This window comes from Dasypus novemcinctus, chromosome 27 (assembly GCF_030445035.2).
Source record: "Dasypus novemcinctus isolate mDasNov1 chromosome 27, mDasNov1.1.hap2, whole genome shotgun sequence".
NCBI lineage: Eukaryota > Metazoa > Chordata > Mammalia > Cingulata > Dasypodidae > Dasypus > Dasypus novemcinctus.
The window spans coordinates 17,977,753-18,003,866 of record NC_080699.1 but is presented as its reverse complement, the minus strand read 5'-3'; the positions used below and the strand labels follow the sequence as shown (position 1 = coordinate 18,003,866).

The following is a 26,114-nucleotide window of genomic DNA, read 5'->3' as shown; positions in this document are numbered from 1 at the left end:
TGGAGCTCCAGCTTAAGGCTTCAGCATCAAACTCCAACATCAAAAACCCCTCCAACTCTGTCCTTTGCTATGCCTTTTATCTGTGAGTCCCCACTCACCAAGGGGTGGGGACTCAATGCCCTAATGACATGGCCCAATCAAAGCCCTTGAATCATAACTTATTCATGCCCAGGTACAGACCAGATAACAAACAAAATCCAATATCTATTTTTGGAATTCATAACCATATCAAACTGCTATAGCTACTATCTGCCACACATTGTGCGAATAAGCAAGCCCAGAGCTTACAGGCACAGAAATAACTATGATAAAAAGTGACTGCTGCTGCGGTAGGGAAACATCACAAATGTTATCAGTGCACAGAAGGAGCAAAGGATGAAGGATGGGGGAGATAAGGGAAGGGTCAAGAGGGGAGCAAACACTTGGCTGGCACTTTAAGGATGTTTGCCAGTTGGAGAAGAGGATGTGGGCACTCTAGGCAGAAGTGACAGAAGGAGGAAGAGCCAGGAAGGCATACGGCGTCTTGGAATGAACAAACAGTTAACAAGTTAGTATGTGGGCAGCACTGCCAGAGGGAGGTGAGGACACTGGAGAGAGAAGCCAGCACAAGACCAAACTCCACTTAGACTTAAGGCTTAAGACCTTCAACAGGAGAGCGTGGGGAGCTTTCAAACAGGAGAGTGAAACTTAGATCTGCATCTTAGGAAGGTCACTCTGGATAGAAAAGAATATAGGGTAGAAAGAGGAGCACCCATATTTGGAGAAATGAATGGGGAGAAATGAATAAGTCACAGAAGACATAATGACAGAGATGAGACCCTAAACTGAAGCACTAACAGGGAGGAAAGCTAGGAAGGGAGAAATTCCAGAAACAGGTCAGAGGTGCTTGATAGGACACAGGCAGTGACAAGATGAGAGGGTCCAAAAAGTGATTTCTGAATGACTGGCTGGATGGTGATGCTTTAACCGAGAGGGAGAATACATGAAGAGCAAGTGTTGGGGAAAAGCAAATGGTTCAGTTCTGAATAAGAGTCTGAGCTATCTGTGGAACATCAGGGTGGAGATGTTCCATAGTCGGTTGGCAAAATAGAGGTCCAGAGTACAAGAAATGAGGGTCAGGTGAGAGTACATGTTTGAGAGTTTCTGCATATAAGTGACAGTAGTTAACATCTACTGAGCACTTAATACATACTAGATAGTAAGCTAACACTTTATCACATCTATATAATTCTCAAATTGATCCTGTGAGGAACTATTATTTCCATTCTACAGATGAGGAAACCAAAGTTTAAGGCGGTAACGTGTCCACAGTTACCAGACCTGTGAAGAGAACAGAGCAGCCGAGCCTGGAAAGAAACAGACCCCAGGAGAGAGACGAGCCCTATGCCAGCCTACAGCTGGTAAGTGGCAGAACAAGGATTTGAACTTACTCATGACTCCAAATCCTGGACTCTACCACATTCTAAAAAGTAAAGTGAACTACAAGATGTTATTTGGAAGGAAAGGGAGTGGGAAAAGAGGGAATTGAAGGAAAAGAAGAGAACCAAAATGTACTGAGTGGCAACTCTTGCCAGTGAAGGAGGCACTTTATATTTTATATGCATTTCTCCTTTAATCCTCATTCCCAATAATTAAATTAGTTACTATTAGTCCATTTTTCATATGGGGACCCTTGCTCCAGATCATAGCACTGGTAAGTCATGAGACTGGGATTTGAACCCATTCCTTTTTACTCCAAATAAGTTATTTCTCCTGTACAAAAGCAAGCATACAAGGAGAGGAAAGAAAAGTAGACTCAGGACAGAAGCTGGGATATATCAGCATTAAAGAAACAAGTGATAAAACACCTATCAGAATGGCCACTAGTAAAAAGACAGAGAACTACAAGTGCTGGAGAGAACAGGGAGGGACAGGAACGCTTATCCACTGTTGGTGGCAATGTAAATGGTACAGCCATGGTGAGGACTGTCTGGCAGTTCCTAAAGAAGTGGAATATAGATTTGCCACATGACCCTGCAACACCACTATTGGGTACATACCCATAAGAACTGAGAGCAGTGACAAGAACAGACATCTGCACACTGATATTCATGGCAGCATTATGAACAAAAGTTGGAAACAACCAAGGTGTCCATCAACTGATGAAGGGATAAATCAGCTAGGATGTAGTCACACAATGGAATATTATGTAGCTGTAAGAAGAAAGGAAGTCTTAAAGCATATGACAGCATGGATGAACCTGGAGGACATTAGGCTGAGTAAAGCAAGTCAGACACAAAAGGACAAATACTGTATTATTGCATTACTATGAACAAAATATACTGTGTAATATATTGCATGATTCCATTTATATAAAATGTTAATATAAATCAATTTATAAAGATGAAATTTGATTAGTGGTTGTGTAGGGCTAGAGAAGGCATGTTAAGGGGTGTGAACTTTTTCTTTTTGGAGTAATGAGATAACTCTAAAATTTTTTGTGATGATGAATGCACAACATTGTGATTATACCAATAGCCATTGATCATACATTTTAGATAGAGTGTATAGTATGTGAATACATATCAACAAAATTGCTTAATAAATAAATAATTGTGCAAGAATAGCCAGAAATAGAAGCTATGTACAGCAGGGAAACAGAGAAAGACTGAGAGGTGAAAAAAATTTTTGCTTGCCCTATTTATTATTATTATTATTATTATTATTATTGAAATAATGCAGATGCTCTTGGAGGCGGACTTGGCCCAGTGGTTAGAGCATCCATCTACCACATGGGAGGTCCGCAGTTCAAACCCCGGGCCTCCTTGACCCGTGTGGAGCTGGCCCATGCGCAGTGCTGATGCACGCACAAGGAGTGCCCTACCACATAGGGGTGTCCCCCGTGTAGAGGGAGCCCCACGCACAAGGAGCGTGCCCTCTAAGGAGAGCCACCCAGTGCGAAAGAAAGTGCAGCCTGCCCAGGAATGGCGCCGCACACACGGAGAGTTAACACAACAAGATGACGCAACAAAAAGAAACACAGATTCCCGTGCCACTGACAACAACAGAAGCGGACAAAGAAGACGCAGCAAATAGACAGAGAGAACAGACAACTGGGCTGGGGGGAGGGGAGAGAAATAAATAAATAAATCTTTAAAAAAAAAAAAGAAAATCCTCTAATAATAAATGAAGTAATGTGCACAACTATGTGATTATACCAAATACCATTGACTGTTTCGCATGAATTGTATGCTTTATTAATATGTATCAATAAAATTGTTTAAAAAAAGGAGACATTTGGAGAGAAAAAAGAAAAACCATTCTTTTAGAACAGGAAATCAGAGGGTATTAGTAATTGAACCATGTCCCCCACAGACAGCCTGTTCAGGTCCCAACCCCTGGTCCTGTGGGTGTGAACCCATTGTAAACAGGATTTTTGATGACATTATTAGTTAAGGTGTGTCCAAACTGAATGGGGGTGGGCCTTAATCCAATATAGCTGGAGTCCTTATAAGCAAAGGAAATTGGACACATAAGAAAAAGTCACTGGGGGCAGCAGGACCTGGAAGTCAATGGAACCCAGAAAAGAGAAAATGCCACCACATGCATTGCTACACGATGGAAAAACCAAGAACCAAAGATCACCAGCAGTCAGCCCCAGAATGCCACATTTTTCAGGGAGAAAACATCACCTTGCTGACACCTTGATTTTGGATTTTTCCAAGCCCTAAAACAGTGAGCCAATAAATTCCTGTTGCTAAGCCAAGCCATTGTATGTTATGTGTTTTAGCAGCTAGGAAACTAAAACAGATAGGAGAAAAATTGGGAGACAGTGGTAATGTGGGAGTCAAGGAAAGAAAGAATTTTAAGAAGGATGGCAATAAGGTCAAATGCTGTGAAAACTCCAGTCAAGGACTGGAAAAGGCCATTTGATTTCATAATTAACAGCTCTGGGTGTTAATTATGGTGACCTCTTTGATAACAGATACTGTAGAGTGGCGGGGTTAAAAGTCAGATGTCAATGATTATGAAAAGACCCAAGGGAGTAGGAAAAACAGGAGCAGTGAGAGAAGAAAGAGTATTAGCTGGAGAGGAGAGCAGGGATAAGGAAAGAGGGCTTTTTAAGATAAGAGGACATGTGTAGGCTGTTAAGAAGGGGCTAGTGGTGAGTGAGAAACAGAAATACAAGAGAGGGGGAATAAATGTAGTGAGGTTCCAGGGAGCAGGCTGAAGCCCACTTCGTCCTCTGATATTGGGAGGGCAAGACGAGGCACCAAGGTGGCTAACTTTGCAGGTGAGGAAGAAGGCAGTTGGGGGAGTTGATGCTGGACTGCCCCACTATTCATTATGAAGCAGACAGGAAGCCAGTTTATCTGTTGAGAGGGAAAGAGACAGGGAGAATGAAGGAGGCTTCAAGAAAGGGACCACCATTTGGAAGAGACCCTGCAGGAAGCTGGAAAGAACAGTGACTTCCCCCAAGACTTCCCCCAAGTACCAAGGACTCAGATAGGGCTGGGAATCATAATGTTGCCATTTAATCCATCAGCAAGGTTAGAGGATTTACCCTGGCAGTGCTCAGCAGGCCTGGGCCGTGGGCAGAGAAACCAAGAATGAGTTCATGTACGGCTGAGTGGAAATGGTCAGAGGAGAAGCAGGGGTCACCAGGGCAAAGGAAGTGAGGATGTCAGTGAAAGTATATTCGAAATGATTGACTGCGGAGTCTGGGCCAGGAAGAAGAAAAGAAAATAAAAGAACTGATAACTGAGTAAATAAAGAATAAGGAGAAGAGAATTTGATAAAGTTGAGAAAAAATAAGGTTAGTGGGAATTAAGGAATGTGAAAATAGGGGTTTTGAGCAGAAAGAATTTTGGGGTTCAGGATTTCAGGGGGTAAGGCAATTCTGTGGGATAACTTCCAGGGTATGGCCTGGATATGTGGCACAGAGGGGAGCAATCATTACAGTGGTGAACTGGGAACTGGGAGACTAGGCCACCATCATCTTTAATCCCACAGTCCTCCCAGGATGGTGGTAGATATTAAGAAGCTGGGGACATTCACTATTCAGCCCAGATCCATGTAAAAAAAAAAAACAAAAAACAAAAAAAAAAAACAACAACCTGATAAGCATGCCTTCAATTAAATCATTGATAATTTTTTTTTAACTGGAGAAAGGCCTTTAGCATGTTACTACTATGTCTGTATGCTGATATGGAAGTTAGTTATCATCTAACAGAGTTTCAAAGTCAAATGGGCTATCCTTAACACAGGATAAGGGTTACACCAGCTTTAGGTATCTGCATCTCCCTTTAATACTATTTTTTTTTACAATTTTTTTTTTCTTCCCCTTCCCCGTCCACCCCTGTTGTCTGCTCTCTTGTGTCCATTCACTGTGTGTTGTTCTGTGTCCGCTTGCATTCTCAGCGGCACCAGGAATCTTGTGTCTCTTGTTGCATCAGCTCTCCGTGTGTGCAGTGCCACTCCTAGGCAGGCCAGTATTTTTCACATGGGGTGTTACTCCTTGCAGGGCCCACTCCTTGTGCGGGGGGCTCCCCTACGCGGGGGACACCCCTGTGTGGCATGGCACTCCTTGCATGTGGCAGCACTGAGCATGGGCCAGCTCACCACATGGGTCAAGAGGCCCTGGGTTTGAACCCTAGACCCTCCATATGGTAGGCAGATGCTCTATCAGTTGAGCCACATCTGCTTCCCATCCCTTTAATTCTATTATTCAGTGAAGCCAAGATGCAATAGATGCAGCAAAATTATTAAGGTTGGTGCAAAAGGACTTGTGGTTTTGGACCATGAATTTTAAATCATTATAACTAGGCTCAAACATGTTTGTTAATCAAAATAGGAACCATAACAAGCACATTTTTGCCAACACGAAATAAGTTTGTTTATTCCTGTAGTGTAAAAATCCATGCTTCAAAATTCAATGAACCTTGGAAAGTATTTTCTGCATCCTGCTGGTTGTGGAAGTATTTTCCCTGCAAAAAGTTGTTGAGATGCTTGAAGAAGTGGTAGCTGGTTGGCTAGAAGTCAAGTGAATATGGCAGATGAGGCGAAACTCTATAGTTCAATTCGTTCAACTTTTGAAGCATTGGTTGTGCAGTGTGGGGTCGGGTGTTGTCACAGAGAAGAACTGAACCCTTTCTGTTGACCAATGCTGGTTGCAGGTATTGCAGTTTTCAGTGCATCTCGATTTGCTGAGCACACGTCTCAGATGTAATGGTTTTTCTAGGATTCAGAAAGCTATAGTGGATCAGACCAGCAGCAGACCAACCACACAGTGACATGACATTTTCTGGGTATAAGTTTGGCTTTGAGAAGTGCTTTGGAACTTCTTCTCAGTCCAATCCCTGGGCTGGCCATCGCCGGTTTTTTGTATAAAATCCACTTTTCATTGCACATCACAATCCGATCAAGAGATAGTTCATTGTTGTTGCAAAGAATACGACAAGATGACACTTCAAAACGACAATTTTTTAAAATTTTTGGTCAGCTCATGAGGCACCCACTTTTCAAGCTTTTTCACCTTTCCAATTTTCTTCAAATGCCAAACGACCATAGAATGGTTGATGTGAGTTCTTCAGCAACTTCTCGTGTAGTTTAAGAGGATCAGCTTCGATGATTGCTCTCAATTGGTCATTGTCAATTTCAGATGGCCAGTCACTATGCTCCTCATCTTCAAGGCTCTTGTCTCCTTTGCAAAACTTTTTTTTTTTTAAGATTTTTATTTTTAAAAATATTTTTTCTTCCCTTCCCCACCCTCCCCCCCACAGTTGTCTGCTCTCTGTGTTCATTCGCTATGTGTTCTTCTGTGTCCATTTATATTCTTATCAGTGGCACCAGGAATCTGTGTCTCTTTTTGTTGCACCATCTTGCTGTGTCAGCTCTCCAGGTGTGCGGCGCCACTCCTAGGCAGGCTGCACTATTTTCCACACTGGGCAGCTCTCCTTACAGGGCGCACTCCTTGCACATGGGACTCCCCTATGTGGGGGACACCCCTGCATGGCACATCAGCACTATGTGTGGGCCAGCGACACAAGGGTCAGGAGGCCCTGGGTTTGAACTCTGGACCTCCCATGTGGTAAGCGGACGCTCTATCTGTTGAGCAAAACCCACTTCCTTTAGCAAAACTTCTTGAGTCACCACTGCACTTTACAATCATTGGCAGTTCCTGCCCAAACACATTGTTGATGTTGAGTTGTCTCTGATATTTTATGGCCCATTTTGAAGTCAAATAAGAAAATCACTCAAATTTGCTTTTTGTTTAACATCATTTCCATAATCTAAAATAAATATGAAATAAACAGCAAGTAATGTCATTAGCAAAAAAGTGTAAAGTGAGAAATGTACATTAAAATGATGTATAACATAACCACATTTATTTAAGAATGTATTCCAACATCAAATGGCAAATTTCAACAATGTAAAACCACAATTACTTTTGCACCAACCTAATAAAATATTTGGAACACAAAAATTCCACTGTGCCCAAGACCTCAGTTCTTGGTCTGCTTCCAACAACAGCTACAGAGACACAATGGGACCATGGTCAGACTCAGACCAGGCCCAGGGGACGAGGTGGCTAACAGCTCTTGGGGTAGCTGCCCAGTTCTCGGTGATTCTTCTGCAGGACCATCTCCCTTCCCACACATGGCAGTGGGCCCTGTGGCCAGGTCAGTCTCTTACACCACTCACCACAGGTGGTCTAGCTGAGATGATTGGTCAAATCCACAGAATTTTTTGAACTGGCATTTCGGGTCAAAATCAGTCACTCTCTAGTGGACAAAACTGGGAGATTTAGAGCTTAGATATTGCCATAGGGTGGTCGCCCACCTGATAGGGACACACCATCTGTGGTGAAAGGGAAGAGAGTCACACAGAGAAAGAGGCAGGGCACAGAGGCAGAAGGGATCCTGAGACTCTGCTGCATTCCTGCCCTCTCCACGGTTTGGCTTTTTCAGCCTTTCCTTGGATTCCATGAGTCAATAAACTCTACTTTCTATCTCTGTTAGTTCAAGTTCGGTCCTTGTCACTTGCAACTAAACTAATGGGAAAAAAAGCAGACAGTTAAAACATTCAACCTCAGTGGCAGCGTAGAACTAATCTCAGCCCTGAGTTCCATCTAACTTGTTCCGGGGAAGCTGGAGGGATGCCAGTGTCATCCAGTCTAGAACCACTGAGAGCTTTCAGGTCAACCCTTCTGAGTCAGGCCCCAGGGGAAGGAAAAGGAGATGCAGCAACCAAGACAGACAAAGCTGTCTGAGAGAGCTCCCTCAAGCTGTCAGAGCAGTGGTGGTACCAAGAAGTGGCCAGCGTGGTGAGGCCTTAGCAACCCCACAAGCTCTATCAGCTTCCTCCAAGGCACTCCAAATAACCCTACAATTTGAATTAAAACTCTTCCAGCATGGACAACTCTGTCTGCATTTCTTCATTTGGGTGAGAAATTGTGACTCTGAAAGCTTTCTTGCCACCAAATATAACGTTGTTTTTCTTTGGGACCTGCCCTTCCTTCCAAACACATGTGTAAACCTAGCCTCTACCATCCAGAACCTCCCAGCCTCAAGATCAAAGAGAATTACTGCGGGGGCCTGTTTGGTTAGAGTTGCAAAAGCACTGACTGGGCTTCAGCAGGGAAGACCTGGGACTTACCCTTTCTAGTGGAGAAACATCCAAGGGGCCTGCTTTCCGGCTCACTGCTGGCCAAAGAGAAAAGCAGCAGGGCTTCTGCAGTGTGCCAGAGAACAGGCAGTTCAGGAGGAGACAGGAAAGTCTCCGGAAGGAAATCAGTTTTACAGTGAAACCAGATACCTGTTTAGAACTGAGACCCTCCAGCAGCAGAAGACGGAGATGGGGGCAGGGGCAGGGTGGGGGTGAAGAGCTGCTGAGGGATTGAGAGGAAGGTGGGAGGTTTAGAAACCTTGAGTTATTATTGGCCTAAATTCTGCCAGGAAAAGAACACGATATTGTATTTCTCTTCCATTCACTCTTTCAGGCCTTTACTCAACTAGGAAAGGATTTGTTCATTGAACCTGATAGCTCATTAGGTAAAAATAAAGTTTGCCATCAAAAGATGGTATGTCAGAAAGTGAAGAGCTAAAGATTTCTGAGAGATATTTTCTCCTAACCTTATTTTTTCATTTCTATTTGTTATGCGCTCCCCCGTTACTTCAAGAGTATGTAACAAGGTAAGTGCTCAGGAAATGCGTGTGAATGAATGAATGAATGAATGAATGCGGTATCACACATTGTCTATGAGTATCCCTTATCCTAGACACAGAGCACGAATCCACCCCTTACCACACGTGGCTACGGAAGGTTATACCATGACCTCTTAAGTTGGGCCTGCTTTGGGGATAAGAAACAAGACAATGCATTCAGAAAAGTGTCAGTTTGAGTCTTTGGTCTTTAGGGCCTAGATAACAAGTCCAGTTACGGTAGGGGAAGACTTTCTGGCGCTCCCCAGACTCTCTGAACAGCCTGGAAGAGTGGCACCTGGCAAACAGCACCCTCTCCCTGCTTCACACGCTGGGCCTGCCCATCACTCACTACGGGGGCATCAAGCCACCGATAGCATGCTGCCAGGGAGCATCTGCTTTCCTGGCATCGACTCCTGCGGGAACGTTGCCAGCGAGCCTGGGTGGAGAGGAGAAATCAGTCCGGGATAGAAAAAGAAGGTTGGGGAGTGTGGTGCTTTGTTACATTAAAGACTTAATAGGCCTTTCATTTCTACAGCACAGCACAGAGGAATCCTTTGTGAAGATGCCCAGGAGCCTCCAGTTGGCCCAAGGCTCCATGCCCTGGTCCATGGAAGGCAAGGGGCATGAAGAGAGATGTTCGCCGCAGCTGCCGCACCTGCCAATCCTCTTCTTCACTCATTCTCTGTCCCCCTTATGGGGCTGAGTCCAGACAAAGGCGCTTCCTAAATTTCTCAAGGACTGCCAAGCAGATGAATCTTAATGTGGAATTTAAATTGATTTTCTACTTGGTGGCGAACTGGCAAAGAAAGACTGCCAGGTCATGTGTTAAAATGGTTAAGGCTCAGACAGCTGATGTCCTGTTGGCCAACACTTGAATAAATCATTTCAACAACGTCCAGCCCCTCTGGCCATTCACACTGTAGCCCAGGTATGGGATCACTCTTATCCACAAAGGAGATTTCTGTATCACCACAATTTTCCCAAGTTTGATATTCTGAACATTTCCTTTCTTTATCTTCATGGGCTTGTGAGCTCATAAGGGCACAGATTCGATGTTCTCTGACTTCTATTTCCAGAGGCTGGCATACTGCCTGGTAAACAGGACGATTCAGTGAATGTCTGGTGAGTGAGGGCTTGCATACACATTTACGTGACTAGCAGGAAACAAAAATACTGGCCTCAGTGAGCAGGTAGGTTAGTAAATATTTGGTGCTTTTCCAGATGTTATTAATTAACAGGTATCTCTTTGATCTCCCATAAACCCTACTGATCACATTAAGCATCTTATTACAGTCTTTTTTTTTTTTCTATTATGGTCTTTTGAGCACACCTTGTCTCTCCCTGTAAGTTCTTTGGCAGCAGAGACCAGGTATTTTTCTTTTTTTTTTTAATCCATCCTTCTCCCAATAAATGACTGAACAACTGAATGAATGAACAAATGAATGAATGTTTCTTCATCAATCTATATTATATAGCCTTGCATCTACAAAAACCTTCCAAGACAAACACCAAAGTCTTTTTTTAAGAAACGTTCAGCTCCCAGAGAAACACTGGCAGAAATTCATGTTCACACACTAACCAAAGACAACGTCCACATGGCAACATCAATACCAGGAGGCAGAGAAAACAAACAAATAAGAGTTTTGAGGCAGACCCAGAGTGGAAAAATTGTGAACTGTAGAAAGCCTGACCAGACCCAGAACACAGGAGACAGATGACAGCCACAGTGGACTAGAGAAGGTGGCAGAAGTCAAAAACTGGTGGATAATGCACAATGCAGGTTAAACATGGCAATAGAAGAGCCTGTACTGACAGCACTGACATGGAGCAATTCTGCGAGTTACTCAGCAAGTATGCTGAGGCCAGGGCTCCACTCAGGAAACACAGAAGAAAATTCTTCATGCGTGGTTATGCATAGCGGTACACGGGTTGAGAACAGAGGCCAACAGTGGGTAGAGGGAAACTTTGATTCAGGGCTCCTTCCTGCTGCAGGGTTTCCTGATAATTAGCCAGTTAGGGCCATAGCCCCATTTCCTGTGGCAATTTTCACTACCATACAAAATGAGGTCACAGCCCTAACCACACTGGCCTATGAAGCATCTGGGTGATAAAGCTTCAGATGCACTTGGATCATCCCCAGATGAATGGATACATATGTGGTTTATTCTTAGCATCAGTAGGAAGCACTTCTCAGAGGAATTAAAGTGGTTTTTGGGTTGTCATTTTTTTGAGGTATCAGGGCCAGGGATTAAACCCAGGACATCGCGTATGGGAAGCTGGCACTCAACCACTGAGCTACACCAGCTCCTCCAAGTTGTTTTTTTCATTTGTTTGCTTGTTTGTCTTGTTTCTGTTTTTAGGAGGCACCAGGGAACAAACCCAGGACCTCATACGTGGGAAGCAGGTGCTCAGCCACTTGAGCTACATTCACGCCCCTGAAGTGTATTCTGACATCGGTTTTTAAGTCCCTATTTACATCCTTATCATATGACCTTACAAAAGAGATTAAATATTATTGGGTCTATTAGGCAACCCTAGAGACTGGAATAGGTCAAACTGGGCCCCATCCAATCCAGAATAACCAATCATACCATTATGTAGTAGCACTAAAGGTGAGGCTGTGAAAAACAAATTATTTAATATGATTTATTATGCATGTGAAAGAATGATTTAAATTGTAAAGGACCATTCAAATTTAACATTCTTAGTAATAGTAGTTAGATGATGTCAGTTTCTCAGAGCAATCAAAAGTATTGGCTGTCAGAGTTCCACAGAAGGGAACAGAAGTATAGCCTGTGGAGGAAGTGGAGGCAGCTTATTGGATGAATAGAAAATCAAATGTCAGAGAGGGAAAATAGGAATTACTCTACAGATAAATTAATTATAAAGTTGTCTATCTGCTGCATTTATGAAGATTCCATCACTACCATGAAAAGAAAAAAAACTCTCCCTCTCCCATTTTCTCTAATGGTTTAAAAGAATTAGAGGTCTGGGATATTTATGGAAGCACCAAAGCAAGAAAAAGACACCCAAGCCCCTTGGTTCAGCTGGTTCTTCAGCTGAAAGGTTTGAAAGTGAAAATGAGCAGAAGGCAAAGGCTAGGACCGACTCTGGGCTGGTTTCCTCCTGCTAATCAGACACCAGGACCTGATACTTGGGGGCTGGGTGGTAAAAGCTGAAGGCACATTTGGTAGACCAGTTGGCCCTATAAGGCTAAGGCGTAAAGGAAGCCAAAGGTAGGGAAGGAGAACAGAGGAGACAGGAGGACTAGAAGCTCTCAAAGAGGGGGCTCCCTGGCTCTTCTGTGTTATAACCCTTTGGCTGCAGCTCTTTGTTCACAATCCCCTTACGTGTGGTGACAGGAGTGATACAAAGGGTAAGGAGTCCTGCAGTGCAGGCTGGAGGCAAGCTTTGCCCTTCAATGAAGGTTGTGACACCCCTCAGCCAAAGGAAAATTCCGGCTCAGTTGGGTAGGTTGGGACAGCACTTTTCCAGTTTTCCTCTGTGTCAGGAACAAGGCTGGGGCCTCAGGGCCGGGACTGGAAAAGGTTCTGAGGCAGGTCACGCTGCAGAGCTTCTTAATTAGAAACAGGAATTAAGGGAAGGGCCTGGAATGCTGCTGTAGAAAGAAAATCTTCAGCACGAATTCATGAGAGTGAATGGGGGAACGCTCCAGACTGGAGGGACGGCCAAGGGCAGGCAATTCAGCCTTGCCTGTACTGCTAGTATTTGAGCATATAAAGAGGGTCTATGTGTTACTTATAGGATAAAAAATACTTAAAGTTAAGAAAGAGAGACATGGAGGGTTGGCAGGGAAAGGCAGAAAGGAGAGAGAGAGAGAGAGAGGAAGAAAGACAGAACCAACCGCCAAGGTCTCCTTGCAGGAGTCTCCCTGGACGCTGGATGAAGCTAGCCAAGGGGATGGGGGCCCAGAAGCCATGGAAGACGTGTGGAGCAAATCTCAAGGGGGCAGGGAAATGTCCCAAACCAGAATTTCCCAGGTCACAAGAGAAAGAAACGAAATCAACGGAATTTTGAAAGAAGAAAAGTCCCTTCTCTCTGTGAGGGGAAATGCCCGCCGGGCAGGCCCTGGCCCATGCTGCCTGTCCAGTCCAGTTCCCACTGTCACAAGAAGGGAGAAAACCCTGGCTCCCCCAGACTGGGCCCGAGACCCAGGCCCCCTCTCCTCATAGCCCCTCCTGCCCATCATGCCTTTAGTTGTGGAGAACCTAAAGGCCCGGATTTAGGAAGAGCTAGGGTCGTGCTGAAGGCACTTCGTATGGGCCACCTACAGCCCTCTGCCCTCTCTCCAACTTTCTATGAATGCAAGGCCACCCGGCTCCTCCCTGGGCTCACTAGCTGCCAGCCGGTTAGCTCCCGAAATACCTTGAGAAACTTCCCCAGAGGGCTTCCCTGGGGGGGAAATGCCCCCAGAGACCACCCCTTCGGGGAAGAAATGACTAAACGCATCCGTGGTCCTGCCCTCTGGGCTCAGGTCAGCTGTCAGGCAAGGTGACCCGCCAGTTCAGCTGGGGCGGGCGAGCCTTCCGATTTCTCCCAGTTCACCCGCCCGCCCCGCATCCGCCCCCTCAGCGCCCCTCAGGGCTGCGCGCGGGCGACTCCCTCTGGGGTTCGGGTGCGGAGGGGGAAGGAGGAGGACCCCTTGCAGAGACTGGGCGGGAGGCGCAGGGGGAGGGCAGTGGGGGAGAGGAGGAGGAGGAGGACGGTTACCTCGTTGAAGCCCTCCTGCAGGCCGTCCATCAAGTTCCCCCGGGTCAGGCAGGCGAGCATTGTTCCCGCCGGGGGCTCCCCGGGCGGGGGGCTCCAGGCCCAGCGGCCGCCGCCGCCCCCAGCTCCCACAGCACACAAAGACTCTCGCCTCAGCTCCCCGGGGTCTCTCCGGAGTCCCGCACGCCACTTACTGGAAACCCAGCCCAGAGCCCAAGTAGCGGCTTCCACTGGGCATGCTCGCACCCCGGCCTCCGCAGGAGGGGCCCGGCGCTGCCGCAGTTCCTATAGAAACAGCTGGGCGCGCCCGGGATGCGCGGGCGCGGGCGGGCTGCCCCGGCTTCGGCTCGCGCGCAGGGAGAGCCCCGCGGCGCGCGAGCGGGCTGGCGGGCGCGCCGGTGTGTGTGCGCGCGCTGCACACACGCACCCACACGGACACACGGGCGGGTGGCGGGGCACGTGTTCGCGCTCGGGAGACGCACACACCCGCCTTGCGGGCGGGCCTGCCGACCCGTGCGCGCGCGCTGCGTGCACACACACACGCAGACACACTCGTTCACCCCCATGGCGGCGTGTGCATGCGTTCACAATCACACATACACACACTCATACCCTCCCTGCTGATTTAAGGCCCCGAGCACCCCACCGCTAGGTGGGTGGAAAAGGGAATGAATCATAAGAATTTTTTTCCAGACTAGCTGAAAACGGCAACCTTTTTCCAATGGGGCCAAAGAAGAGGAAGCAGAAGGAAGAGAAACGAAAAGAGAAAGAGAAGAACAATCGCGATGGACCGTTAAAGGGGAAAAAAAATGTACAGAAAGAAAGAACTTTAGTTTTGGATGGTACTGGAAAAGTGCTGAGCAAATCCTGCAGGATCATTACAGAAGCCTCAAGGGTGAACCAAAGATGACTAAGGCTTTACCCAAAAAATCTTTTTCTTTCTTTTTTAAAAAATTATCATTAAAATGTAAAACCCAAATTTCTAATGGTTTTTAAAGAAGTGGGTTTTAATTAAAACAAAAAGTGCCAAAAATATCTTGGCGCTTTTGCGAGAGTTAAGTAAAAACATTCTCAAGTGAAACAGTTATTTCCCTTTGTTTCTAGTGATTCAAGCCACAGCCTTGCTTATTTACGTTTAAGACTACTAGTCACTTGCTCTAGTGCAAAATCTTGTTTCTACAGGAAAAGCAAAAGCTGAAAGACTACCCATATTGTTACTCCTCCTGATTCCAGGTGGCAGAGAAGAGTTTTCAGAGTGGTAAGGCTCAGAGAAAGTTGGCCTTGCCCGAGGACACAGCTTATCGTGGCAGAAGCAGCTGAGGAGCCCAGACTGGACACTCATGATTTTTCAGAAGGCCCAAATTCCCTCCCCCAACCCCACTAGTACCTTAGGAAGGAGGCTCACTAATGGCTCATATTCAACCTAATGTCCTCCTTTCCAGTTACCAGTAAAGAAAAACCTTACCTTAAACAGCCAACTAACAACATCTTGTCTGAACATCTAAAGCTGCTAAACACAAAGATGCTTCTGGGGAAAGACACAGCCCCTTCTGCCCACAATGGGCAGGAAGCTGAAACCAGCACAAGTATTGTGCTGTACATTGGATGCTATGAGTTCAGTTCTGGCTAAGGCCGGGGTATAGCTATGACACCAAATCAAATGGAGCCACTCATAAATCAGAAGATCTCTGTCCTGTATAATCTCATCTAGCTGGGGAGTTTAGCTGGCAAGACCTCCCTGACCCTGCCATAGGGGTAACACCTTCAGTGGAGACACTAGCCAATGCAACAAGCCTCTTTTTTTAGGTACTGGGGGCCGGGAATTGAACCTCAGATGGACCTAGTAGGTGGGAGGCCGGCGCTCAACCACTGAGCCACATTGGCTCCCCTGGGTTTTTTTTTCGCTTGTTCGTTTTTGTTTTCTTTTCATTTAAAAAATGTATTCAAGTATATCACTCATACATAAACATACATAAATAATAAGTGTATAGTAAAAGTTGTGAACCTACAAAACAAACATGCAAAACACCACACAGGGCTTCCACACCTCACCCCATCACCAACACCTTGCATTGTTGTGAAACGTTTTTAACAAATGATAAAAGAGCACCCTCAAAATATTACCACCAACCAGAGTATCTTACGTTTGTTGTATTTCTCCCCTAACCCATCTTATTAACATTATTATTTGTGTGTGTGTGGAGGAGAAAAGAATTTTATTAACGGTCTTGCAATATCAGTCGTTTGACCTGGATAAAATGGCCGACCTATTACTATTATTTTTATATCACTCATACATGAACATACATAAACAATAAGTATATGGTAAAAGTTGTGAACTTACAAAGCAAACATGCATAACATCACACAGGGCTCCCATACATCAACTCGATACCAACACCTTGCATTGTTGTGAGACATTTGCTAAAAAATATGAAAGACTATTGTCAAAAATCTTACTATCAACTATAGTCCATATCTTACATTTGGTGTATTTTTCCCCCAACCCACCCTGTTATTATTTTTTTAATATCTTTATTACAGAAGTTGTGAACTGACAAAACACTCATGCTCATGTGCAGAATTCCCACTCAACACCCCTCCATCAACACATTATACCATAGTGAAACATTTGTTACAGATTGTGAGATATCATCATCAGACTATTACCAGTAACCACGGTCCAGAGTGTACATTTAGCACACTTTTCCCATACTCCCCCATTATCAACACAGTATATCATTGGCACAGATGCATGAATATCACAATATTGCTGTTAACCACAGTACATAGGTCACTCCAGATGTATTTTTCCCATGCTTCTCCACATTCCTACCACCCTGCAATAATGGCATACATCTGCTCTAGCTCACAGAAGGACACTTGCATCTGTACCATCAATCACAATTCTCATCCACCTCTGGATTTACCGTGTCAGTCCCTAGATTATTCTCTAGCTTTCTGTCATTTGACATTTACATCCCTAGACTACCCTTTCCAGCCACATTCCCATTTATAAACCAGCTGCGACTCACTATAATGTGTTAACATCAACTCTATACATTTCTATACTTTCACAGTAAAGTTAATTAAAACTTCTACATATATGAAACATCAGTAGTCCATCTCAGTCCTCATCTTATCTCCTTTAAGAATCCACCACCTACCACCAGGTCTTGAAGATGTTTTCCTGCATTTTCTTCTAAAAGCTTTATGGTTCTTGTTTTTATATTTAGGTCTTTGATCTATTTTGAGTTAATTTTTGCATAAGGTGTGAGATAGGGATCCTCTTTCTTTCTTTTGGCTATGGATATCCAGTTCTCCCAGCACCATTATTGAATGGACTGGTATGCCCGAGCTGGGTGGGTTTGACAGGCTTGTCAAATACTACTTGTCTGGTACTGGATGTTGCTCAAGCAATTGGGTGCCCGCCTCCCACAGGGGACATCCCAGGTTTGGTTCCCAGTACCTCCTAAAGAAGATGAGCAGAAAGACAAGGGAGCCATCTCCGGAGGGGGTAGGGGCAGGGGATAAAAATTTAAATTTACAAAAAGTATACTGTCCCTCCCAAATGGTTTCCTTTAAATAAATAAATAATCACTTGACCATAGATGTGAGGGTCTGTTTCTGAACCATCAGTTTCGTTCCATTGGTCTCTGTGTCTGTCTTTATGCCAGTACTGTGCTGTTTTTACCACTGTAGCTAGGTAACATGATTTAAAGTCCAGAAGTAAGAGTCCTCCAACTTCACTTTTTTTTTTAAAGATTTACTTTATTTATTTCTCCCTACCCTCTTGCTGTTTTTCATTTGCTGTGTCTGTTCGTCTTGTTTCTTTAGGAGGCACCAGGAACCTCTGCTGCTTTTGCTGTGTCTCCCATTATGGTCTTTTCTTCTTGTGTCTCTTGTTGTGCCAGCTTGCTGTTTTCTTTAGGAGGCACCAGGATGCGAACCCGCAACCTCTCATGTGGTAGGTGGGAGCCCAGTCACCTGAGCCACATCTGCTTCCCTCTTTTCCTTTTTAAGATGTTTCTGGCTATCTGAGACCCCTTACCCTTCCAAATAAATTTGATAATTGTGTTTTCCATTTAGTTAAAAAATGCTAGTGGAATTTTTATCAGGACAATATTGAGTATGTATATCAATTTGGGTAGAATTGACATCTTAATGATATTTAGTCTTCTAATCTATGAGCATGGAATGTTCTTCCAATTATTTAGGTCTTTGTATTGTAGTTTTCTGAATGCAAGTGCTTTACATCCTTGGTTAAGTTTATTCCTAAATATTTTATTCTTTTAGTCACTATAGTAAATGGAATTTTTTCCTGACCTCCTCCTCAGATCGCATATTACTAGTGTCTTTTAAGGCCTATTTCGGGAAGTAGATGTGGCTCAAGTAATTGGGCTCCCGTCCACCACATGGGAGGTCCAGGGTTCAATTCCCCGGGCTTCCTGGTAAAGACAAGAAACTGCACAGTGAGCTGGCCAGGGCAGAGAGCTGGTGCAGCAAGATGACACAACAAAAACAGACACAAAGTAGAGACAATAAGAGCCACAGCAGACCAGCTGAGGTGGTACAAGAGATTGAGCACCTCTCTCCCACTCTGGAAGGTCCCAGGATCAGTTCCTGGTGCCACCTAAAGAGAAGACAAGCAGACAGAGAGAGCAGACAATGGGGGGGATGGGGTGCTAAATAAATCAATCTTAAAAAAAAAAAGTCTATTTCATCTGATGTGTAACTATTCCAGCTTTTTTTTTTTTTGGTTATTGTATGTGTGGAATATCTTTTTCCAGCCTTTCACTTTCAATCTATTAGTATCCTTGGGTCTAAGGTAAGTCTCTTGCAGACAGTATACAGATGGCTCATATTTTCTTATCCATTCTGCCAATCTGTGTCTTTTTTCTTTTTTAAAGGTTTATTTATTCTTCTTTAATTATGTCCCCCTCCCCCAGATGGTTCTCTCATCTGTCTGCTCATTTTTTGCTCACCTTCTCCAGGAGGCACCAAGAACCAAAACCAGGACCTCCCACATGAGAAGCGAGCCCAGTGGCCTGAGCCACATCCCCTTCCTGTAGGCTGCAGCATCTGCTGGCTTGTGGCATCTGTTTGTTGCAGTTGGAGGCGGCATCTAGTTCATTGCAGCAGAAGGCAGTGTCTCGCTCATTGTGGCAGGAGGTAGCATCAGCTCATCCTCTTTTAGGAGGCACTGGAACCCAAACCCAGGATGTCCCCCCATGTGGTAGGCGGGCATCCAACTGGTTGAGCCACATCTGCTTCCCCAGTCTTTTGATTGGGAAGTTTAATCCATTAACATTCAATGCTATTACTGTAAAGGCAGTTCTTATTTCACCCATTTTGCTTCCAATTCCAGCCATGGAATAGCTCCCAAGGCAGCTTGTGCTGCCAGTGGAGGTTGGGTACCAGCCTCTGCTGCATGGAGTGCTCTATGAATCTTCTCTGTAGATGGGCAGTCTCCTCCTTCCATTCTTTTGAGGATGTTGCAAGATGCTCTTCTGGTCTCCTTGTGCTTTAGATAGTTCTGGGTGATTACTAACTGTGCTGTAGCACAAGCTGACTCTAGGAGCTCCTTACTCTACCGCCATCTTGCTCATTGTCCACTAGTTTTTTGCTTTTGGTTTTAGGAGGCACCGGAAACTGAACCCAGGTCCTCCTATGTGGGAAGCAGGCGCTTAACCACCTGAGCCACATCTGCTCCAAGCCCTTTTTAAAGAGAAGCATGGAACTTCCAACAGCATAAAATTCCACGCAACACATCTAAGTGCACAGGGACACAAAATCAAAACACTCAGTTGGTGGGTCCCTCGGTAGAGAACCTGAGTGGATGACAGACCATCATGCTTTGGACACACAGCAGAAAACATTGAGGCATTAGAGGGAGGGCCTGCTTAGAGGCCACTTCTCCCCAAACACGTCATCTGCGTACCACCTGGGAGCTCAATTATCTCAGAAAAGCCTCATTCAATCACTGAATTTTAAAGCTAGCTCCCGCCCCCCCCCCCAAATCTATCATTTGGCTTAACGCCCTCATTCCACACAAGGAGGAACCAGGGTGCGGAGAGGTGCCCATGGTCACTCAGCAAATCACTAGGGAGCGAAGATTGGAACCAAAGGCTCCTGAGGCCTGGCTCAGTGCTCCTTATTCTGCACCTCCCAGCATGCTGGAAGAGTTAGCAAGAATTGTGGTGAACTGATAAAAAGAGATTTAGTATAGGGCATGTATGGTCCACGATTGGACTATTCCCCACAATTCTGCAATGATACCAAACACATATTCTAGAGCAGTCCTGTCACTTAGGACTTTTTGTGATGATGAAAATGTTCTATATCTGTGCTGTCCCATATTTTATTTTATTTATTCTTTTCTCCTCCCCGCCGACTTGTTGTTTGCACTTGCTGTCTGTTCTCTGTGTCTGTTCACTGTGTGCTTGTCTTCTTTTTAGGAGGCACTGGGGACCAAACCCAGGACCTCCCATGTGTGAGGGAGGCACCCAGTCACTTGAGCACCTCTGCTCCCTGCTTGTTGTATCTCTCATTATGTTTCCTCATTGTGTCTCCTTGTTGCATCATCTCATTGCAGCAATTTGCTGCGCCAGCCCATCACATCAGTTCACTGTCTTGCTCGTCTTCTTTAGGAGGCAACAGGAACTGAACCCAGGACCTCCTGTGTGGTAGGCAGGCACCCAACTGCTTGAGCCACATCTGCTTCCCCAACATATGGCCTTGAAATGTGACTAATGCAACTGAGGAAACTAACTTTTTAACAGTATTTAATTTAATTAATTAAAATAGAAATAGTACAATTTCAAAATATCCTACTCCATTGTCCCCATGTAACTATTGAAATGTTCCAAAAAATTATTTTCAATATAGTCTGCTTCTCATACTTGGAAAAAGTGCAAAATTCCTGTCTAAAGTTTTTGTATAAAAGATATGTTTATTGCAGTCTGCTTCAGGTAAAGAATTGAGCTTTATGAAACTTCCATGCAATGCTAACATGTACTATCCTTTCCATCTCCCCACTCCTACCTTGTGGTATCAGTGTAAGAGCTGAGAGAGTAAGTAGGTTAGCTAAAGGATGAGTAAAAAAGTAGGACAATGATCAGCATTCTGTAATGCCTGTAAGGGGAGAAAGCTGCAAGCCCACTTGCATGAACCACTCCTAACACAGCAGGCGGTCTTTCACTCTGCCTGGGAGGAAAGGCAAAGAAACACAGCAAGCCTCCTTCTGCATCTTCTCTGCCACACTGCATGATTTCAGAATTTATACCTGGCCTCCTCAGTCCTACACTATATTGGCAGTAATGGCAGATACTTAATTCCACAAACTGAAAGCTATATACAGCAGTAACTATTACAGCAGCTATATACAGCAGTAACAATAGCAAAATTGAAATTTACCATGTGCCTAGCCTTGTCCTATGTACTTTATCTCATTTGATGGTCACAAGTTTGTTTGTTTTTTTAATCTTTTTCAGGAGGTATGCAGGATTGAACTGGGGACCTCATACATGGGAAATAGTCGTTCAACCACTGACTACACCCATTCCCCACAACTATCATTAACACTGGGGGTTTTTATTGTCCAGTTTTACAGATGAAGAAAGAGAGCTTTGGAGGATAATTTTTGCATCGACTCTATAGCTACTAAAGTGGTGAAACCAGATTAAAACCCCAGTCTAATTTCAAAGTCCAGATTTTAACCATTATTCAAGCCTACTTTTTTACAATGCTTGTAAAACAGAGGGTACTCAGTAAATGTTTTTAGTTGAATGAATGAATGTGCCAGTGGAGGAACCTTAGCAAATGCATTCACCACTTCTGTTAATAAAGATGATAACTTGTTAGCCTAACTAAGACTTTGAGCCTTAAACAAAATTGCCATTTAGTTAAAATATTGACTGTGACTCCTCCCTGGATAGAGCTAAGATATGTGAAATTCACACCTATGTCAAATTTAGCACCTCTGTCATGGTTACAGGTTATGTTAATGACTACAAAGAAGCAGTATGGCCATCTGAATAAACAAATAATTAAAACTGTCAATGGAAATATTTGAAATGACCCTCTGAGATAAATTCTTAATCTTTTTCCTGTTTTGTTTCACATTAGTTGAGATCTTTGGCAGTCACAGATGTTTAAAATTTCTCTTGCATTTACCTTCTGAGACATCAGCATTGACATACAAACAGGGCTCATGCCAGCAAAGGTCCCAAACATGTCCTGGCTCCTAAGCTGCTCTCTTTGACTCCAGGCTTTTCCACCTGTCAATCTACATCCATTTTAATCATCCTTAGACACTGCTTTCATCTTGCTGCTCAACTGCTCAAACGCCTTCAAACACCCCTTTTTCCGAGTGTGCCCAGCTCTGAAGGCCTCCCCACAGCCACTGCTGCTCAGGTGAGGAGGCTCCTCACCGCCCCAGATTTACAAGGCTCATTTCACGTCCATGCCTTCATGACTGTCCCTCTGCCTAGAATGTTCCACACTCCATCCTTCTGCTCCCCAAGTTTTCACCAGGCCTAGTTCAAGTTCCTCTTCCTCCAGAAAACTCCTCTGACCACTCTTGATTCCGATCTTAGCTTGATCTGTCTGGAACACTCATCCCCCATGGTGTTCATTCCTGCTTTTCCTTCGGGGTTCTGCTAAAATGTCACTATATCCATTTGGCCTTCTCTGACCCATTGTAGATTGAATTATGTGCTCCAGGAAAACATGTTCTTAATCTTAATCCATCCCTGTGGGGGTGAACCCATTATAAATGGGATTTCCAAAGATGTTATTTTTAGCTAAGGTATGGCCCAATTGAATCAGGTTTGGGCTTTACTCCAGATTACCAGATGGCTTTATAATCGGAATGAAATTCACACATGGAGAGAGAAAGCCGTAGAAAGGAGGAAAAACTGGAAGTCGAAGAAGCCCAGAAGAAAAAGGAGGGGACATCACCACGTGACAAAATAGCCAAGGAACCCCAAGGATTGCTGGCCAGCCAGAAGACACCCACCCTGAGAGGAAGCCAGCCTTCTAGTCTCTGAAACCACGAGTCAACAAATTCCCTTCGTTTAAGCCAACCCATCACATGGTGTTTGTTTTAGAAGTAGCAAAACTAAGACCACTCTATATAAAACGGCAACACCCCTTCACCCCAACACTCCTCATCTTCTTTCCTTGATTTATTTTTATGTGTCTTCACAGCATTAATCACTCATCTTGTATATTCTATATTTCACTTGTTATTTGTTTATTGTCAGCCTCCTCTTGCCCAGAATGCAAGCTCCTTGGGGGAAGGGAATTTTCTGTGTTTTGTTTACAGGTTTATCCGTAGCACCAAGAATAGTCCCTGGCACAGAGTAGATGCTCGAGATCTATTGGCTAAATGAATGAATATTTCTGTCTTTAAAATTCAAATTTAGGAATGTAAATCTTTGCCTCTTCTACTGTATTTCCAAACCAAACGTACATTTATTTGTACATAATATTTGGTAGGCTTCTTTTTTCCTTTCCCTCATCCATGCATTCCTCAAACATTCATTAAATCTATGTTGAACACTTATTACGTGCCTTCTATGCCAGGTCCTATTCCTTTAGTACAAACTTGAAGAACTGACAGTTACATATAAATACACACACATATATACACAGGCAAGAAAAAAGACTGGAAGAAATAACAGTAAAAGAAAGACTGGTAAAACCAAGAATCCAATATTATTACTGTGTGAGGACAGGGTATATGGGGTGAGTGTGACAGACTGAGTGGGTAGAAGAAAAAAGATAGAATAGTGAGAGACTAGAGTAGGATGTCAGCAAAATAATCACCAGATGCTAGTGCTTAATATAAACCATGCCAAAGTGGATATGCAAATGCATTCTACATGAATTTTTTAAAATTCAAATCTCAAAAGTTATCTGCCAGCTAGATAGATGAAAGTTAAGTAAGACTAGCGACATCTGGTGGATACTTTGGAAGTGATCCCTGAGTTTGTCTACTTTGAAAACACTATAAATGCCCCCATGCCTCTGTACTGGGGCTCCACAATACAAATCATGAAATAATCTTTCTGCAGAGCTCAGGGTCTCATTGAAGCAGATGGCCAAATTTCTACTGAGGACCTTCCTTGGTAAAGAAATTCTTTTCAAAGGTAACAATATTTAAAATGTTCATATCCTTTGACTAGGGATTCCACTTCTGGGAATCTACCCTAAGAAAAAAGTCTTGAGTAAATAAATATTGTGTTCCAAGATCCACATGGACAAAGTTATTTACAACAGGGGGAAAAAGCAAAAATAACCAAAAGTACAACAACAGAAGAATGCCAAGAAAATTAAAGCCAATATAATGTTTACCACATTATAACATTTTAACAATTTCATATCAACAAATGTTAAGTGAAAGAAAGCAAAGCCAAAATTTGTGCATAATATGATTTCAAGTATGTAAAAGTACACATAGGAAAAAAGACTGGAAGGAAATCTCCCAAAATATTAACACTGGTTTCTTCTGGATGAAAGAATTATGGATGTGTTTCATGCTTCCAAAATATTTTCCAAAGTTCTACAATTACCATGCATTATTTCTATAACTTTATCTAAACCTTTTAAAATACATATATTCTGACTAATTGATAGAAGTTTCCAACTTCTCCTTGATTTTATCAATTTCAGAAAAGATGATGAAGGGAGCATCAAGACCCAAGTGAATTAGAATTTTCACATGAAATGTAAACAAGAAAAGAAGGCAAATATATTATAATTCTGTTCCAGGGTCTGAGTTCTGATGGAGAAATCCCCCAGTTGTAAAACTGTACTGAAATTTTAATAAGGTCATTACTCTCCTTTCATCAATTTATCAGAAACTTACAGAGGGCTCTGCTGGCAGCACGGAGGTACAGAGTCTCATAACCACTTGGGTCCCCATCTTCAGAGTATCTGGAAAAGCTGAATCAGGGCTACCTTAAAATAGGAAGAGGAAGAAATATGCAAAAATAGAGAGCAGGAAAGAAATCCCAAGAGCTAAACCAACCTAGTGGGGTCAGATTCCTCCCCCAACACAACCAACTTAGGTATTCATGAAGTTTCAAGAAATGGGGACTTGGTTAGCAGAAATCAAGCCCAAGAAATTATGATCAAAACAGGGCTCTACTGGCATTCATAAACCTAGTCACTTAGATTTTAATGGCAATAAAGAGCAAAGCTTCCCTATCATTAGTCAAGTAACAATGCATTTTCCCTCCTCCCTACACCTATCAGTCCTGGATCACAGGAGTATTCAGAAGACAATTAGGAGAAATACTGGAAGCTCTGCCCAGGCACTTACATCTCTCAATCCCCAGCATTTATACTTAGGGCAGAAATTTGTATAAAGCCCTTTATAGTTTACAAAGTGCTATCACCTATATCATCTTATTTGATCTTCACAGTAAATAACCATTGGAGATAGACAGGGTTAATTTTATTACCTCCAGTTAATATAGAAAACGGGAGTGGGAAGTTGTTCCTCCAGGCCACCTCTTTTGAATCCAACTGCACCAGTTCTGAGTCAGAGAACAGGCTGGGAAAAGAGTGACGATGGCGGTGGTGGTGGTGGCGGCAACAGGCAACATTTGACTGCATACTATCTTCTGTTCCATGGGCTTTAAAATCTCATAATCGCTCTATAAGGCTGGTACTATACTATCAACTTTTTTGTGCTGCGATTCTGTTTTCAGTTCTCTCCACCCATCTTAACGGAACAGTCCCTCTCAGGGACCAGTCGAGGCGCAATGGTCTTTAGGGAGCATGAGGTACAGGTTGAGAAAGGGAAGTGCGTTACCATTCTGGTCCAGCCTTGGAAAGTCTGAATCAGGAACTGCACACTAAGAATCTGTGAGGCTCAGAACCTGAATCCCATTCCACCCCTGCCACTCCTCATATCTCCACTACTGATCTGGACCCTCAACCAGTGGAGGGGCGTTGCAAGAGGATCTTTCACTTCCCAGGTACCCACCACCTTCCAGCACCTACCGCTTAAGTCGCCGGTCCGTCAGGTTCAGCACCCGGGTACCGGCCCTTCCGGGCACTGGCTGCTCTGACTACGGCGTCGCCGCCGCGTTCCGCTGCCATGGTGACGCGGAGGCCGCCGCGGCCTGGCCCGCCTCCCGCGAGCCCTGGCCTCGCCCCCCTTGGGCCCGAACCCCGCCTTCTGCAGGC

The 26,114-nt window shown here is 44.2% G+C and overlaps 1 protein-coding gene across 6 annotated transcripts in view; it reads right to left on the bottom strand.

The window, feature by feature from the left end:
* Positions 1 to 26,035, bottom strand: part of DIXDC1 (DIX domain containing 1) — an 89,435-nt gene extending 63,400 nt beyond the window's left edge. Inside the window, exons 1-3 of one of the 6 annotated variants that reach the window (XM_058289080.1) lie at positions 25,929 to 25,992; positions 25,385 to 25,476; positions 24,787 to 24,878 (exon numbers count right to left, since the gene is read on the bottom strand). In XM_058289080.1, coding sequence (XP_058145063.1) covers positions 24,787 to 24,843 — 57 coding nt within the window. In that variant the 5' untranslated portion in view covers positions 24,844 to 24,878; positions 25,385 to 25,476; positions 25,929 to 25,992. Of the gene's footprint in view, positions 1 to 13,916; positions 14,429 to 24,786; positions 24,879 to 25,384; positions 25,575 to 25,924 lie in introns of those variants that run through there. The other 5 variants (XM_058289079.2, XM_058289081.2, XM_012520691.4 and 2 more) reach the window with 5 other exon arrangements.
* Between the last annotated feature and the right edge of the window lie 79 nt (positions 26,036 to 26,114).